This window comes from Salvelinus fontinalis, chromosome 6, assembly GCF_029448725.1.
Source record: "Salvelinus fontinalis isolate EN_2023a chromosome 6, ASM2944872v1, whole genome shotgun sequence".
NCBI lineage: Eukaryota > Metazoa > Chordata > Actinopteri > Salmoniformes > Salmonidae > Salvelinus > Salvelinus fontinalis.
The window spans coordinates 29,416,831-29,433,513 of record NC_074670.1 but is presented as its reverse complement, the minus strand read 5'-3'; the positions used below and the strand labels follow the sequence as shown (position 1 = coordinate 29,433,513).

The 16,683-nt window shown below is 41.7% G+C and overlaps 1 protein-coding gene across 1 annotated transcript in view; it reads right to left on the bottom strand.

Annotated features, from left to right (window-relative positions):
• Window positions 1-272: 272 nt before the first annotated feature.
• Window positions 273-16,683, bottom strand: part of LOC129857586 (aromatic-L-amino-acid decarboxylase-like) — a 35,554-nt gene continuing 19,143 nt past the window's right edge. The window contains exons 6-14 of the mRNA XM_055926005.1: window positions 14,283-14,432; window positions 10,612-10,678; window positions 10,346-10,440; window positions 9,160-9,227; window positions 7,850-7,926; window positions 6,290-6,309; window positions 6,029-6,127; window positions 3,581-3,682; window positions 273-3,215 (exon numbers count right to left, since the gene is read on the bottom strand). Of these exons, the coding sequence (XP_055781980.1) occupies window positions 3,015-3,215; window positions 3,581-3,682; window positions 6,029-6,127; window positions 6,290-6,309; window positions 7,850-7,926; window positions 9,160-9,227; window positions 10,346-10,440; window positions 10,612-10,678; window positions 14,283-14,432 (879 nt within the window). The 3' untranslated portion in view covers window positions 273-3,014. The remainder of the gene's footprint in view (window positions 3,216-3,580; window positions 3,683-6,028; window positions 6,128-6,289; window positions 6,310-7,849; window positions 7,927-9,159; window positions 9,228-10,345; window positions 10,441-10,611; window positions 10,679-14,282; window positions 14,433-16,683) is intronic.

Below are 16,683 nucleotides of genomic sequence, written 5' to 3'. Positions count from 1 at the left end.
CGCCAAGCAGATGCTTCACATTTATACATACGGTGAAATACCGGTCTCATTGTTCTATTTGTGGTTTTACTGCTCCAACCCTCGTTGGACTAGGACAATGCTGCCATCTAGTGGTTTGCAAGGGCGTTGCACCAAAAATCCTAAATATTGTATTTGAAATAGTGTGATTTTTATAGTGTTGATTTAGTTTTAAATAGGCTAATCATACATAATCAGTTGTGGGTACCAATGGACCTTTCCAATCCAATGTGAAAGTATGACATACTAAAATACACATCGCAAACACATTTATTTTGACCGTACAATGATGCCACGAGACAGATAAGTAGCAGGAAGCCACAAAGCCACTCAAAGCATATAAAATAATACAGCTATGCTAAAGGTTTTCCTCCTTCAAAAAACATAGGATTGCACTACCACCTTATCGCCAGGTAAACGATGATCAAGTTAACAATACAATTTCCCCCCAGTGTGAGACTGACGCAGTCAGCCCACTGCTGGTTATACCAAGTAAACACAGACACAAAAGAGACAAATAGAGACCACTACACATATTCTACACACACACACACCCCTCCATCCCTCATTCAAAAGGCACGCTTGACTTGTGAATCAAACCACGGACAGGGATATTTTATCTCTTAAGATTACATGGTTAATTTATTTTAAGTGACTCCATGACATGCTGGGATTCACAGTTTAAAGGTCTAATCTAATTCAACTTGTTTGTTTATCCAACAGCCCAACAGAAACATCATATGATGTGCATACAGTAAAGTACACATTTGAAACACATTCATATTACCTTCATAAGGAGAGACCCTCTCAAGTCAATTCCTCCTTGGCTCACTGCTACTGCTGAGCATTAAGTCAAGCTAGGTACATATTGTTTTTGTGTCTCTTCAAATCAACTGAGACATTAACTGTTGTCTGTATATTTTATTCATGCAGGGCAAAAGCCTACTGTAAGTGTTTTAACTGATGCTCCCATAAGAGCTGTTATTTGTCTCATCGTGTATCTCATGGGTTATTATTATGATGTTCAGGACAAAGCTGCTTATGAAACAGAGTTGGGGTCAATTCCTTTTCAATTCAGTCGATTATGGAATCAAACATTTTTGCTCAATGCTTCTCTATGAGAACATTTTGGAATTAGAGTTTTAGTTTACATTGTAAATTGACATGGGAAAGGCCACAACTCTGATATAAGCTACCCGTTTCTCTTGTATAAGATACCTGTTTTTCTGGTATAAGATAACTGTTTTTCTGGTATAAGATAACTGTTTTTCTGGTATAAGATACCCGTGTCTCTGATATAAGCTACCCGTTTCTCTTGTATAAGATACCTGTGTCTCTGGCATAAGATACCTGTTTTTCTGGTATAAGATACCTGTGTCTCTGGTATAAGATACCTGTTTTTCTGGTATAAGATACCTGTGTCTCTGGTATAAGATACCTGTTTTTCTGGTATAAGATACCTGTGTCTCTGGTATAAGATACCTGTGTCTCTGGCATAAGATACCTGTTTTTCTGGTATAAGATACCTGTTTTTCTGGTATAAGATACCTGTGTCTCTGGTATAAGATACCTGTTTTTCTGGTATAAGATACCTGTGTCTCTGGTATAAGATACCTGTGTCTCTGGTATAAGATACCTGTGTCTCTGGTATAAGATACCTGTTTTTCTGGTATAAGATACCTGTTTTTCTGGTATAAGATACCTGTTTTTCTGGTATAAGATACCTGTTTTTCTGGTATAAGATACCTGTTTCTCTCTTTGGCATAATCTCAACATGTTGTTCATTTTTTGACTTATTTTTTGGGCTTCATGAAAACAGTGAACAGCTCAAACCTTGTGGGATACTAACTGTTTATATCTCTACTTACTGTATAATGGTGCCAAACCATACAATGTTTTAATCAATATGTCCCTAAGGGGATAAATAATGTTCTACTGAATTGAATACTAATCACTCCACTAGAGCAGGTAAACACAGCTGAGTGATCAGAGCCTGGATAAACCTCAGGCAGGATAAAGCCCCACATACTAAGTCCTTGCCTGTATTTTTAGCATGCTGGCCTTTCTCTAAAGTGATTTGGATGAACAGTTGGTTGAGAAGGGACAGGGCAGGGTGGGTGAGGGTGGAGAGGGGTTGTAGGAGCAGGTGGGGCATACACAGAGCCCTGAGGGGGGTGGTGCCCGTCTCTAGCCTGGCCTCTCTCATTTAGCACACTGGTGTGGAGTCAGAGCAGAACTCAGTCAGTCTGGTTTTACATAGAACACATGCTTGAGTATTGTCAGTAAACCCTACACTACAGTAACTTATCAGGCAAAACCTTAACATCTGGATATGATTTGCTTCACCCACATACACACCTTTAATTTATTCACACTTACCCACACAAATTCACTGATTCACATACAACCACACATATAAATACACACATGGGATGAGACAGCAAAGAGAAAGGGTTGCAGTTACAGTATGCTGATGATGTAAACACAGTGAGATCACAGGAGGTTGGTGACACCTCAATTAGGGAGGATGGGCTCGTGGTAATGACTGGAGCGGAATCGGTGGAATGGTATCAAACACATGGTTTAATGGCATTCCAGTCACTCCGTTTCAGCCATTATTATGAGCCGTCCTCCCCTCAGCAGCCTCCATTGAGTGAGATCCAGGCCTGTATTCATATAGCATCTCAGAGTAGGAGTGCTGAACTAGGATCAGTTTAGCCTTTTACTTCACAAGGAATAAGATAACATGGACATTCCTACTCTGAGACACGTTTTGAATACCGGCCATGGTCAGGTGGGGTTAGGGCCCTTATTCATCAAGCGTCTCAGAGTAGGAGTGCTGATCAAAGATCCTTTTCTAGGATCAATTTTGCCTTTTATATTTTAATGAATGGACAGGGGAGGACCTGATCCTAGATCTGCACTCTTACTCTGAAATACTGCTTGATACATTACAGCCCCTGGTCCAACCCAGCCTGTCTAGTCAATGTGGATGGTCAGTGGGGCAGCTCCTGCATGACCTCTTCGGCCAGCTGTGTGATGAGTCGCCAGGCCTCGCGGATGTGACGTGACTCGGTGGTGCGGGCGCAGACGGCGAAGCGCAGCACAAACTGACCAGACAGCTGGCACGGCACCAGGTGGATCTTCCTGCCATTGTTTATCCTCTTCAGCAAGGTCTCGTTCACCTCGTTGGAGCCCTTTTAGGAGGAAAGGTAAGATAGTTTCCGTCCCAAATAGCACCCTATTCCCTATATAGTGCACCCTATTACCTATATATCCCATTGGGCTCTGATAAAAAAGTAGTGCAGTATATAGGGAATAGTGTGCCATTTAGAATGTAACAATAGTCAAATACTTTTTAAAAACTTAAAGAAATGTATGCCGGCAATGTGAACAATGCATAATAAGCATAGGTGTAAAAACGTTAACTAAAACTATATACCATAGACCTAATGATAAATAATTTTAGTCTACTCCAGTCCAAATATAGTTTACGATGGTCTATTGAAAGTTTGATGATCATGTGCTGAACTAACATTCACAGTTAGCTGAATTGTCTTACCTTTAGTCTAAAGCAGACCAGCCCCAAGACCACGTCTGCGCTGATCTCAAAGCGCTGGTCAGCGCGAACCAGGCTCTCAAACTCTTTGGCCAACTCCACATGCTGTGAAGGCAGAGAGACAGTCATTCATTCATACTCAGACAGCCTTACACTGAAGTCTGAGGTGCTGCTGATGGAAATGCGTTAAGGTGAACTTCTTGATATGAACACTAGGTGGCACCCTAGTAACTTAATTTTAATGAATACTTTTTCCTAGAGGGTGGTGTCCTTACACCAGCTAGCTAGCTGGCTGTTGTAATATACCTTCAGCAAATGCTGAAACCATACATTGTAGCTACATTGTCTTTAATGTTCATTTACCCTTGAGAAGGGCTCCATTCTCAACCAAAGGGTTAATGTGATGACAACTGTTAGACATGTGAAAATACTAGAAGAACATTAAAGCACATAGCCATATCCATACAACTTCCTGAATTGAACAGAAAATGCATTGTTGTTTAGTATGCCCATGGAACCAGATATATCTCAGTTTTAGTACGCAAATTAAAAGCACAAGCTCTTTGACAATGAATCTAGTCATAAAAAGGTCAGTATTAGGGGCCTCCCGGGTGACGCAGTGGTCTAGGGCCTCTCTGGGTTAGCGCCCAGGCTCTGTCGCAGCCGGCCGCGACCGGGAGGTCCGTGGGGCGACGCACAATTGGGCTAGCGTCGTCCGGGTTAGGGAGGGTTTGGCCGGTAGGGATATCCTTGTCTCATCGCGCTCCAGCGACTCCTGTGGCGGGCCGGGCGCAGTGCGCGCTAACCAAGGGGGCCAGGTGCACGGTGTTTCCTCCGACACATTGGTGCAGCTGGCTTCCGGGTTGGAGGCGCGCAGTGTTAAGAAGCAGTGTGTGGCTTGGTTGGGTTGTGCTTCGGAGGACGCATGACTTTCGACCTTCGTCTCTCCCGAGCCCGTACGGGAGTTGTAGCGATGAGACAAGATAGTAATTACTAGCGATTGGATACCACGAAAATTGTGGAGAAAAGGGGATAAAAAAATTAAATTAAAAAAAGGTCAGTATTAGCCTAAAGGCTGGCAGATGGCGATATTGAGTAATTTCAGCTTACTATCCAAAGAGGATCTACAGTATGCAGCCGGCTATACATTGTATCCCCCGTGGACCGGTTAGTACATAAAACAATCTCCATTCAGGCTACAAAGGCATCGAGTTCCTTTTTAACTTGATTTAGTGGCGACAAAATGGTGGCTAATGCTACTTCCTGACATTGTGTACAGCGTTCAGACCAATGGTAAACAACAGTATGCTGCAACCTGATTGGCTGAATGCGATACACAACATCCGGGAATTGCAATTAGCCACTCTAGCATGGTAGTGGAAAATGGTGTTTCATAAAGTAGGTATGCATATTTCCCCCGTTTTTTATGCCTTCTCACCATTAAATCAAGTTAAGAAGCAAATCGATGCCTTTGCGGCCTGAATGGAGAATGTTTTATGTACGAACCAGTCCACAGGGGATACGAATGTATAGCCGGTTGCATAGATTCCCTTTGATGATAAAATGAAACAACTCAATATCGCCATCTGCCGGCCTTTGGGCTAGGTCAGTATGTACTTTTATGTTTGTACAAAGACGTCCGGAAATCTGAAGAAAATAACCATGGAATAGTTGTCAAACTGTCCAACCTTCCTTGGAGGGAAACCTCCAAGCTAAATACCATGTCCTATTCCTGCTCACCCTGGTCAAACTCTTATTCACCACAGAATCAAACATGTCATTCATTCACTAATCTGTGTGTGGCATTGAATGCTTAATGAGAACCGAAAAGTGTATCATTGCATGTAATCACAATTACACAGTAGTACATCATGATGTACAGTATTTGTAACCAAAGGCTGAGTGAGAACAGCCAGGACAGGACTATTAGTAATAACTCCACTGCCAACTCAGTCATTAATGAGGCCAAAACTCTGGTCCTAACTGTGATTATTAGCTGACCACTCCACTTCCTCATTCCCAGCCAGTAGGTCACCACCACTGAAGTTTAATGGTCCGTGTGTGTCCACTATAATTAACTTACTGTTAGTATGTCTAGTCAGAAACTGCATGATGCTGTACCAAGATGATAGAAAAAGCCCCATACAGAGACATTTCTATGTAATCTGACCTACAGTAGTCAATGGTCAACTTGTTGAATAGCACTGTTTTGAAAAAAGACAACTGTAGCCTACATATGATTGATTACAAACATGCTTTACTGGAGTTGTTCTATCTAATATAGACAGTAGATGAATGCAGTATGCCTCAGTGTTTGTCTGGAGGCCTTATATGTTGCTGCTGCTTTTGCTTCATTTACTGACAGAACTAGATAGACACAGACCAGGCTGATTTGATTGACAGACAGAGGAAGGGAAGGGAACCGAAGCTGTTTCTGTGCTTTGCTGTTACCTTACGGATGTAGTCCTGAAGGCCTTTGAGCCCATACATCCGGAAGACAAACCACATCTTGAGAGAGCGGAACCTTCGGCCCAGTGGAATCTGCCAGTGCTGTGAGGTAGTGTGAGGTAGAGGGGGAGATAGGGTGAGGCAGAGGGGGATAAGTGGGTTAGGGTTAGTGGAGCAAACAGAATGAACTCATCTGATATGACATCCAGCGTCACTCTTACACATAGACAGAATATAATGATAATAGATAACCATTCAGCTTACCCTGTAATCTGTGACCAGCCCTGTAAATAAACAGATGAGTAATTATACTATTAGCAATTCACAGCCAACATTTTAATTCACTGTAGTCCATCACTTATAGTATGTGTCTATACAATAATTATTAGCATATTATGGAATGTTGTTACCATCGCTGAGCTTTATACCAAATCATTACAGCACCATTACTTCTAAAGCTCTCTCTCTCTCTCAATTTGAGGGGTTTATTGGCATGGGAAACATATGTTAACATTGCAAAAGCAAATGAGGTAGATAATAAACAAAAGTCAAATAAACAATAAAAATGAACAGTAAACATTACACTCACATCAGTTCCAAAAGAATAAAGACATTTCAAATGTCATATTGTAACGACGTGTTAACCGATGTGCAAATAGTTAAAGTACAAAATGGGAAAAGATGAACATAAATATGAGTTTCTGTCAGTCTCTCACTCTCTCTCTCTCTCTCAATTAAATTCAATTAAATTCAAGGGCTTTATTGGCATGGAAAACAGATGTTAACATTGCCAGAGCAAGTCTCTCTCTCTCACTCTCTCTCTCTCTCTCTCTCATTGCCTCCACATACAGTAGAAAAGCCCTATTGCAGTGGTAATAACCTGTAATTTCATTGAGCTGGAGCTGGGGGAGCAGTGGCCTTACTGTGAGCAGCCTCCCTCTGTGAGGAGAGGTTGGCCAGTCTTTTGTTTTTCTGTCAGTCCAATTAAGGAGGAGGAGGCTTCAGGCACAGCTGCAGCCTGCCAGAGGCAGACTCTTGTGCTGTGTAATTGCATCCCAAATGCCATCCTATTCCCTAACTAGTGCACTACTTTTGACCCAAGTCCTATGGGCCCTGGTCAAAGTAGTGCACTATCTAAGGAATAGGGTTCTAATTGGGATACAGCCTACATCTGCATCTAAGATGGGTGACACTCTGTCACTGGCTAACACTGGCAGGCAGCGATGCAACAGGACCATTAGTGGACTATTACAGTGCAAATGTTTTGTTGGGAGGACGTGAGGGACATCGGTAATTGAATTGGACTGTTTTAGAGTGACATATTGTGTAAGGCGTGTGATTAGGAGAGCGTTTGGACGCCTTATTGTATTAGCTCTCTAACACAAGTACACACAAACATACGGTGCAACTACAGTACATGAACGCATGCACACCCACACACACTCGAGCATACGCACACACGTTTCCACGCGTACACACACACACACTTCCTAGCCATATAAAACATGGGGCTATGGTGGTGAGTATTAGTTTATCCACCTTGGGTTTATTAGCAAGCCTAAAGCCAGCAGGATTGTGAGGTGAGTAAGCCGACAGACCCTCAGATCCATGATGTGACGTACTAGGCTCTCACACTAACACCATTCACATCCCATTACATTACAGGGACTCCAGACATCATCTGCACTTGATCAAATTAAACCACTATACTGTAAATATGCTGATGAGACTATAGCTAGATTTACCACATTTAAACCCAATAGATTAGGAATAACACAAAAAAGTGATGTCAATACAGACTACTGTCAGTGTAAAAATATCTACCCGACTCTTGATGATCATGTTTCAGGTATAGAGGATCCATCTTGAAGGCCCCAATGAGATCAGATCTTTTCCTCACCCTATGGACAGACACTGAAACACTTAAACACTGTTACCCTCTTAGAGCTCCCACAGAAAACAGAAGGGTAGGCTAAAGGGCAAGGCTTTTTAAAGAAAAGCACAGAAAACAGTTCCCCCACATACAGAAGCTGTTCAGTGGTACATTAAGTCTTACTAAAGACACACAGTATAAGTCAATTATAATCTCTATTTTATTGACGTATATTCTCTTTTTGTTAACTTATATTGAACAATAAAGTTGTATTGTATTGTAAAGTGACAATGGTCTAAGGGGACACCCTACAGTGGATGACACACCAGCAGGCAGCAGAAATAATGTTTTTGTAAACAATGACTTGGCACAACTTGTGCTCTAGATTTTGTCTCTGAGAATGAGTTGAAATAATTATGTTTTCACAATCAGTTGAGCATGAAATAAGGAAGTAAGATTATAAGTGAGATCAGGGTCTCTCAGTAACACATTCACCTGACATATTGTTACAAACTGTTATAAACCAATAATACCATACTACTATTCATAAACTGAGATGCTACAAGTCATTTTAACTTTGTTTCAGTTATTAAAACACACTATAAAAAAAGAAGCAGACAGCTATTTCTGAGCAGAATACATAAGTCTCTCCTGACATAAGTCATTTCCTTTGTTTACTGACTTTGTCATGGCAACTCACCGGGGATGGAAGAGGGCATTGAGCGTTCTATCAACAAGAAATGTTGGGGATGTTTGTGGGGTGATGAGAGAGAGGGCAGATGGGATGCCTATTCCCACCCACTCTGTTTAAAGAATGCTTTAGGTGTCTAGATATTACTTCTGGAGGTGACTTTGTTATGACGGCCCATTGTAGAGTAGTGTAGTCAATAGCCACAATAGCAACAGTGTAACTAAGGATGGGGAGAATAGTACAGCCTTAGATTTTAGGGTATAGACACGTATATAGTTGCACAGTGTCATGCTGAGCTCACAAGGCAGTTTAGATTTGAATCAATATTAAAAACCATGTTGAAGCTGCTCCCCTCTCCCACATAGAACATAAAATATGTTTAAAAAAATAAAAAAAATAAAAAATATATATATTATACAAATAAAGATTTTACTTAAGGAAGTTGTATGTTTTTATTTAAATGACCAGAAGGGAATTTTACAGACTGTCCCCCTGGTCAGATAAAACAACCTGTTCAATAATAGAACAATGTTTCTACAAAGGCTGACTGTCAATCACTTGATAACTTACCACATTGTAGAGCAGTCAAAGTTGACTAACAGCCATTTGTGTGGGTTGAAATTGAATGAGTCTGCAAACTGAAAGAGATAAAAGAGTCGGCCATTCAAATCAGCTGATTTCGACCCAAATGTATAGGTCACCCTCATAATACACAAGCCATTTTTTTCCATTTAATTGTAGGAAAACAGTAGTCTTACAATATACTTGACTTGTCAAAGCCCCTTGTTGCCATCACTAGGTTTGCACTGACTGCAGCTGGCCTACCACCCCAACAGATAACAATATTTCACTAGGACGGCTCCAAATATATGGCGTACGCAGCATATCTAACACCTAGGCAACCTTTATTTGAAATGCTAAATAGAGCATCTTGCACAATAACTCCATTGTCACCACCTTGGTTCCTCAAAGAGAGAAATCTCCAGTCTCATCTATTTGCTCTCTATCGCTGCATTTCTAATATCCTTCCCATCTGCCTTCACAGATGCAATAAAAGCAAGCAGCAATAGGAGACAATATCAATCAGAGGGGCTCATGCCCAGTTGTTACCATGCTGACAGATGCAGGAGCCTGCCTATCACTCATATCCTAGCAACCAGCCTCAGCTGCTGAGGGAGCCGGTGTGCCTGACTGCCTGTCATTCAGGTGTGTGTGTGTGTATGTGTGTGTGTGTGCGTGTGTATGTGTGTGTGTGTGTGTGTGTGTGTGTGTCCGCCTCCTCTACTACATCCCTGCCCCCCCACCCCCACCCCCACTCTCCAACATTGTTTGAACTTGTGTCGCTAATAAACAGTGATATTTCTTGGACGAGGAGAGCAGCGGGGTTTTATCTAAAGGTCTGATGATGCCTGAGGAAATTACTTTAGCCTTATCTGTGCTCTCAGTGTGGCTCTCCACTCGGCTTCGCTCGGCTAGAGAGACGCATGCTGTTCAAAAGGTCAACGGATGCTTTTCTAATTTCCTTCCATTTTTTGGGCATATTACTAATTCTAGCACACTTCCCTCTTGACAGTCAAATTAAGTTATTATCAAACACAAATTATAATGGGTGTAAATACAAGTATGTTCACTGACAATTTAACTGGAAGTGTGTGTGTGTGTGTGTGTGTGTGTGTGTGTGTGTGTGTGTGTGTGTGTGTGTGTGTGTGTGTGTGTGTGTGTGTGTGTGTGTGTGTATTTGTGGCTGGTTTCTAACCTCAATGCCATTCAACAGGGGTCTGAATTCAGGACAGATAAAGGAACTCCCAGCATATGCAGCATCAATGTGCATCCAGATTTTCTCTGCATTACCTGAGACAAAAATACAAATGTGTAGAACCAGTAGTACAGAAACATACAGAGCTGGTCCTGAGACATGGCTGTACAGTAGATTCCTATGTCTTTATCAGTCTACAACCATGTGTCGGTGCTAATAGACAGCCATTATGAATGTGTTAATAATGCTTTGAGAATCATACTTACATATGGGCCCAAGTTCAGTAATGTGATCAAATGCACATGAGGGAGTGGTCCCAAGAGTAGCACAGAACTAAATGAAAGAACAAAAATCAACAACTCATAAAGTAACATCTTCATGACAACAATGAGTGAGGTGTACTGTATTATGATGGTCGAACAAAGGGCTCTAGCATAACTGAAAATATAATGCCATAATACTTGAACGATATGATAATCATACCTGTAATTTCCTCCTCTAAAGACAGCCATAGAAGGAGATTTGTCCATTCAGATAAACACTGTGATTAGGACATCTTTGTCCATCGGGAGACAGACTAGGCCAGTATAGTAATCATTTACAGATACTGATCTCCTGGCGTTTATCATGGGTTAACAAGATCCAGTTTAATTTGGTTTGGCAGAAGAGGCGATTACAATTAACAGTTCATGCTATTTAGGCCTCAGGGCATGGTACACACAAACAGCAGTGGACGGGGAGAGGAAGATGGGAGAAAATGTAATTCACCGTTCAACTGTTGCCACTGAGTCTATGTGTGGGTTCTAGGGTTAGACTGTTGTTTCAATATGCATGTTCTTTCTGGAAATATACAGTACATTACATTATATTCATAAGAGTGTGTTTGTGGACTGTATTGGACTATTGGTTATTTCTGATTGACGATTGTCTGGACAGTTGATTGTGGCATATTCTTTATAATAAGGGGAAAATGAATGTGTCCATTCTAAGTGACAATCTGCCTTGTCCATGTAAATGGACGTGTGTTCTGTTCTTACATAGAAGGGGATGAGTGTTTTCTGTTCTTACATACAGTGCCTTGCAAAAGTATTCACCCCTTGGCGTTTTCCCATTTTTTGCATTACAACCTGTAATTTAAATTTATTTTCATTTGGATTTCATGTAATGGACATACACAAAATAGTCCAAATTGGTGAAGTGAAAAGAAAAAAATAACTTGTTTCCAAAACTTCAAAAGAATTCAAAACGGGAAAAGTGGTGTGTGAATATGTATTCACCCCTTTGCTATGAAGCCCCTAAATAAGATCTGGTGCAACCAATTACCTCCAGAAGTCACATAATTAATTAAATAAAGTCCACTTGTGTGCAATCTAAGTGTCACATGATCTGTCACATGATCTCAGTATATATACACCTGTTCTGAAAGGCACCAGAGTCTAAGCAAGGGGCACCACCAAGCAAGCGGCACCATGCTCTCCAAACAGGTCATGGACAAGGATGTGGAGAAGTACAGATCAGGGTTGGGTTACAAAAAAAATATCAGAAACTTTGAACATCCCACGGAGCACCATTAAATCCATTATTAAAAAATGGATAGAATATGGTCCTACAACAAACCTGCCAAGAGAGGGCCGCCCACCAAAACTCACGGACCAGGCAAGGAGGGCATTAATCAGAGAGGAAACAAAGAGACCAAAGATAACCCTGAAGGATCTGCAAAGCTCCACAGCGGAGATCGGAGTATCTGTGCATAGGACCACTTTAAGCCGTACACTCCACAGAGTTGGGCTTTACGGAAGAGTGGCGAGAAAAAAGCCATTGCTTAAGGAAAAAAATAAGCAAACATGTTTGGTGTTCACCAGAAGGCATTTGGGAGACTCCCCAAACATATGGAAGAAGGTACTCTGGTCAGATGAGACTAAAATTGAGCTTTTTGGCCATCAAGGAAAACGCTGTCTGGCGCAAACCCAACACCTCTCATCACCCCGAGAACACCATCCCCACAGTGAAGCATGGTGGTGGCAGCATCATGCTGTGGGGATGTTTTTCCATCGGCAGGGACTGGGAAACTGGTCAGAATTGAAGGAATGATGGATGGCGCTAAAGACAGGGAAATTCTTGAGGGAAACCTGTTTCAGTCTTCCAGAGATTTGAGACTGGGACGGAGGTTCACCTTCCAGCAGGATAATGACCCTAAGCATACTGCTAAAGCAACACCCAAGTGGTTTAATGGGAAACATTTAAATGTCTTGGAATGGCCCAGACCTCAATCCAATTGAGAATCTGTGGTATGACTTAAGATTGCTGTACACCAGCGGAACCCATCCAACTTGAAGGAGCTGGAGCCGTTTTGCCTTGAAGAATGGGCAAAAATCCCATTGGCTAGATGTGCCAAGCTTATAGAGACATATCCCAAGAGACTTGCAGCTGTAATTGCTGCAAAAGGTGGCTCTACAAAGTATTGACTTTGGGGGGGGGTGAATAGTTATGCATGCCCAAGTTCTGTTTTTTTTGTCTTATTTCTTGTTTCACAAGAAAAAAATTTTTGCATCTTCAATGTGGTAGGCATGTTGTGTAAATCAAAATGATACAAACCCCCTAAAAATTATTATTATTGGTACCATTTGAAAGGAAACACTTTTAGGTTTGTGGAAATGTGAATTGAATGTAGGAGAATATAACACAATAGATCTGGTAGAAGAAAATACAAAGAAAAAAACAACCTATCTTTTTCTACCACCATCTTTGAAATGCAAGAGAAAGGTCATAGTTCACTCTGGTTGTAATTCCGATGGTGTCCACAAGCAGTGTTTGTGCAAAGTTTCAGACGGATAACTTGAAGAATGAGCGAACTACATGACATTTAGTGTGAAGTCCCCCGGTACATTTGGGCAAATCGTGAAGGAGAAATTCGCATTCATATTCCATTTTTCAGCAAGAATATCGCCAAATCTGTATATTTGGACATTGATTTAGCGTTTCAAGTATTAGTATCCATATTATAAGTTCAACATTTGCAAAACAACCAGTTTTCATAACTTCATAACTCTGAATATCCTTATAATTTTTGTACAAAATGATAAGGCATGCTCTCGTACAAGGTTAGAAGCTACATTTTACAACATATACATGGGTACTCCCGTAAAGCCCAGCTCATTGGCTATCTAGCTAGCTTTATTTGACCCTGATTGGTGCTTATTTGACAAAGATACAGTCGTTCAAATGATGGCCGCCCGCATCATCGGCGTGCCATGAAGGCATCACTCTCTGACCAAATATGGTGTCCTATAGGATATACTACACCCCTAATGAAATAGTGAAGTCTTGTTACCTTTTAGGATCTCTGAGGAATAGATACGTGATTTGACTCGTTGAAACAACGTTTAGGGTGAGATTTTCACAGATTCCTTTCTCTGCAAATTGAACGAGTGGAAATACAAAATCGATTGTGCATGATATATGGACCTTTTTAGGATATGAAAAAGGATTTTATCAAACAAAACAACATTTCATGTTATCTCTGGGACCCTTTGGATGATAAATCAGAGCAAGATTTCAGAATGTAAGTACACATTTCACCTTCAGAGATGAATTTATCAAACCTATCGCGATGAAAAAATGTGTTTTGTTGTTAGGAGCTCTCCTCAAACAATAGCATGGCATTTTTTCACAGTAATAGCTACTGTAAATTGGACAATGCAGTTATATTAACAAGAATTTTAGCTTTCAGCCGATATTAGACACTTATATGTGCCGACATTTGTTGTTTCTCTAAAATCTGCGATCTTGACATAACGTGCTGCATGATTTACAACTGTCCCATTGATGGAACGCTGATACTTAATTATAAGGCAGCAAAATAGGAAAACTGCCAAGGGGGTGAATACTTTCGCAAGCCACTGTACTGTAGAAGGGGATGAGTGTGTTCTGTTCTTACGTAGAAGGGGATGAGTCCTGCAGCCTTGTCTTCCTGTATCATTCTCCGGAGGGTTTCTCCCTTGACAGCATACTTGTCTGACTGCTCCGTCGGAATCTTCTTCATCCTCACTCCGGCAATCATACCTGCTCGTTCCACCGAGCAATGAGCCTGTTCAAATAGAGTAGAGTAGTTAACACAGGTGACTTCAAGATAGCCAACTATGTCACAACCCAAAAAGAGTAGATGATATACATGTAGATCACTTCAAGAAATTGAACAACGTCAGACCAAAGAGAGTAGAGCGCCCTAGATAGCCAACAACATCACAGCCCAAAGAGAGATAATGATTTTGGTGACTTAAAGACAGCCAACATCGTCACGGCAACCAGACTTAAGCAAGATCATGATAATAGGTTATTTTACAGCATTCTAAATTATCAGTCTATCTCGACATATAGTACTGTACATTTGGCCAAAGATGAAATAATGTTTGTAGTCCGTTCATCAAGTAAGACGTTAAATTACCAGTTGTACTGTGTAACGTCACGGCTATTTTCCTCTTCCCCATAAAGGCCAGTGTTGTCCTAGGGGCAGAGCAATAATCTAATCCGATCCTGCTCAGGTCAACAGAGCAGAGCTAGCATGACTGTGCTGCCTGACAAACAGACCCATATCACAAGAAAGGCTTACCAAGAAAAACGTCCAAAATGACTAATTCAAGGCAGAAAGGAGTTGGAGAAAGCTACAAAAAAAGCAGAGATGTGTTTATTTTAGCTCACTTTAATTCATTGTACAGGATGCAAAAAGGTGATGTCTCCCTCAGAGTGACCTGACCATTGCACTTATCTCCTATCTAGTGGCACATTGAAACAAAACAATATCGGTGTCTCCCGAGGGGGGCAGCAAGTCTAAGGCACTGCGCCACTTGGAGGTTTCGGCCGCTGGGGCTTTACTTGGCTCATCGCGCTTTAGTGACTCCTTGTGGCAGGCCAGGTGCCTGCGGGCTGACTCCGGTCACCAGTTGAACGGTGTTTCTTCTGACACATTGGTGTGGCTGGCTTCCAGGTTAAGCTGGCGGGTGTTAAGGAGCGAGGTTAGGCGGGTAATGTTTCGGAGGATGCATGACTCCACCTTCGCCTTTCGCGAGCCCATTGGGGAGTTGCAGCGATGAGACAAGATTGAAAATGGGGGAGAAAAAATATATATACAAAAAATGAATAATAATAATAATAATAAACACAACAATATAAAACAATTATGATGATAATGTATTTCAAGGTAATTGGCAAATTATAGCACCAAATAATACTAATAATAATGTGCATTTGAGCATGTACAGTATATGACATTTGTAGTGCTACAATTAATGAAGCTTTGATTAACGAGACATTATTTATCTTATCATTAGTATTATTTTGTACTAGAATTTGCCATTTACCTTGAATCATATTATCATTATTTGACATTGTTGAGTCTCAATGGGCCACAAGGCTATACATAAGTGCAATGGTCAGGTCACTGAAGAAGACGTCATCATCCGGGCTCTGGCTGGGCCACTCAAGGACATTCAGAAACTTGTCACGAAGCCACTCCTCCGTTGTCTTGGCTGTATGCGTAGGGTTGTTGTCCTGCTGGAAGGTGAACCTTCGCCCCAGTCTGAGGTCCTGAGCGCTTTGGAGCAGATTTTCATCAAGGATCTCTCTGTACTTTGCTCTGTTCATCTTTCCCTCAATCCAGACTAGTCTCCCAACCCCTGCCATTGAAAAATATTCCCACAGCATGATGCTGCCACCACCATGCTTCACTGTAGGGATGGTATTGGCCAGGTGATGAGCAGTGCCTGGTTTCCTCCAAACATGACTCTTGGCATTCAGGCCAAAGAGTTCAATCTTGGTTTCATCAGACCAGAGAGTCTTGTTTCTCATGGTCTGAGAGTCTTTAGGTGCCTTTTGGCAAACTCCAAGCGGGCTGTCTTGTGCCTTTTCCTGAGGAGTGGCTTCCGTCTAGCAACTCTACCATAAAGGCCTGATTGGTGGATTGCTGCAGAGATGGTTGTCCTTCTGGAAGGTTCTCCCATCTCCACACAGGAACTCTGGAGCTCTGTCAGAGAGACCATTGGGTTCTTGGTCACCTCCCTGACCAAGGTCCTTCTCCATTGATTGCTCAGTTTGGCCGGGTGGCCAGCTCTAGGAAGAGTCTTGGTGGTTCCAAACTTCTACATTTAAGAATGATCGAGGCCACAGTGTTCTTGGGGATTTTCAATGCTGCAGACATTTTTTGCTACCCTTCCCCAGATCTGTGCCTCGACACAATCCTGTCTCGGAGCTCTACAGACAATTCATTCGACCCCATGGCTAAGTTTTTGCTCTGACATGCACTGTCAACTGTTGGACTTTATATAGACAGGTGTGTGCCTTTC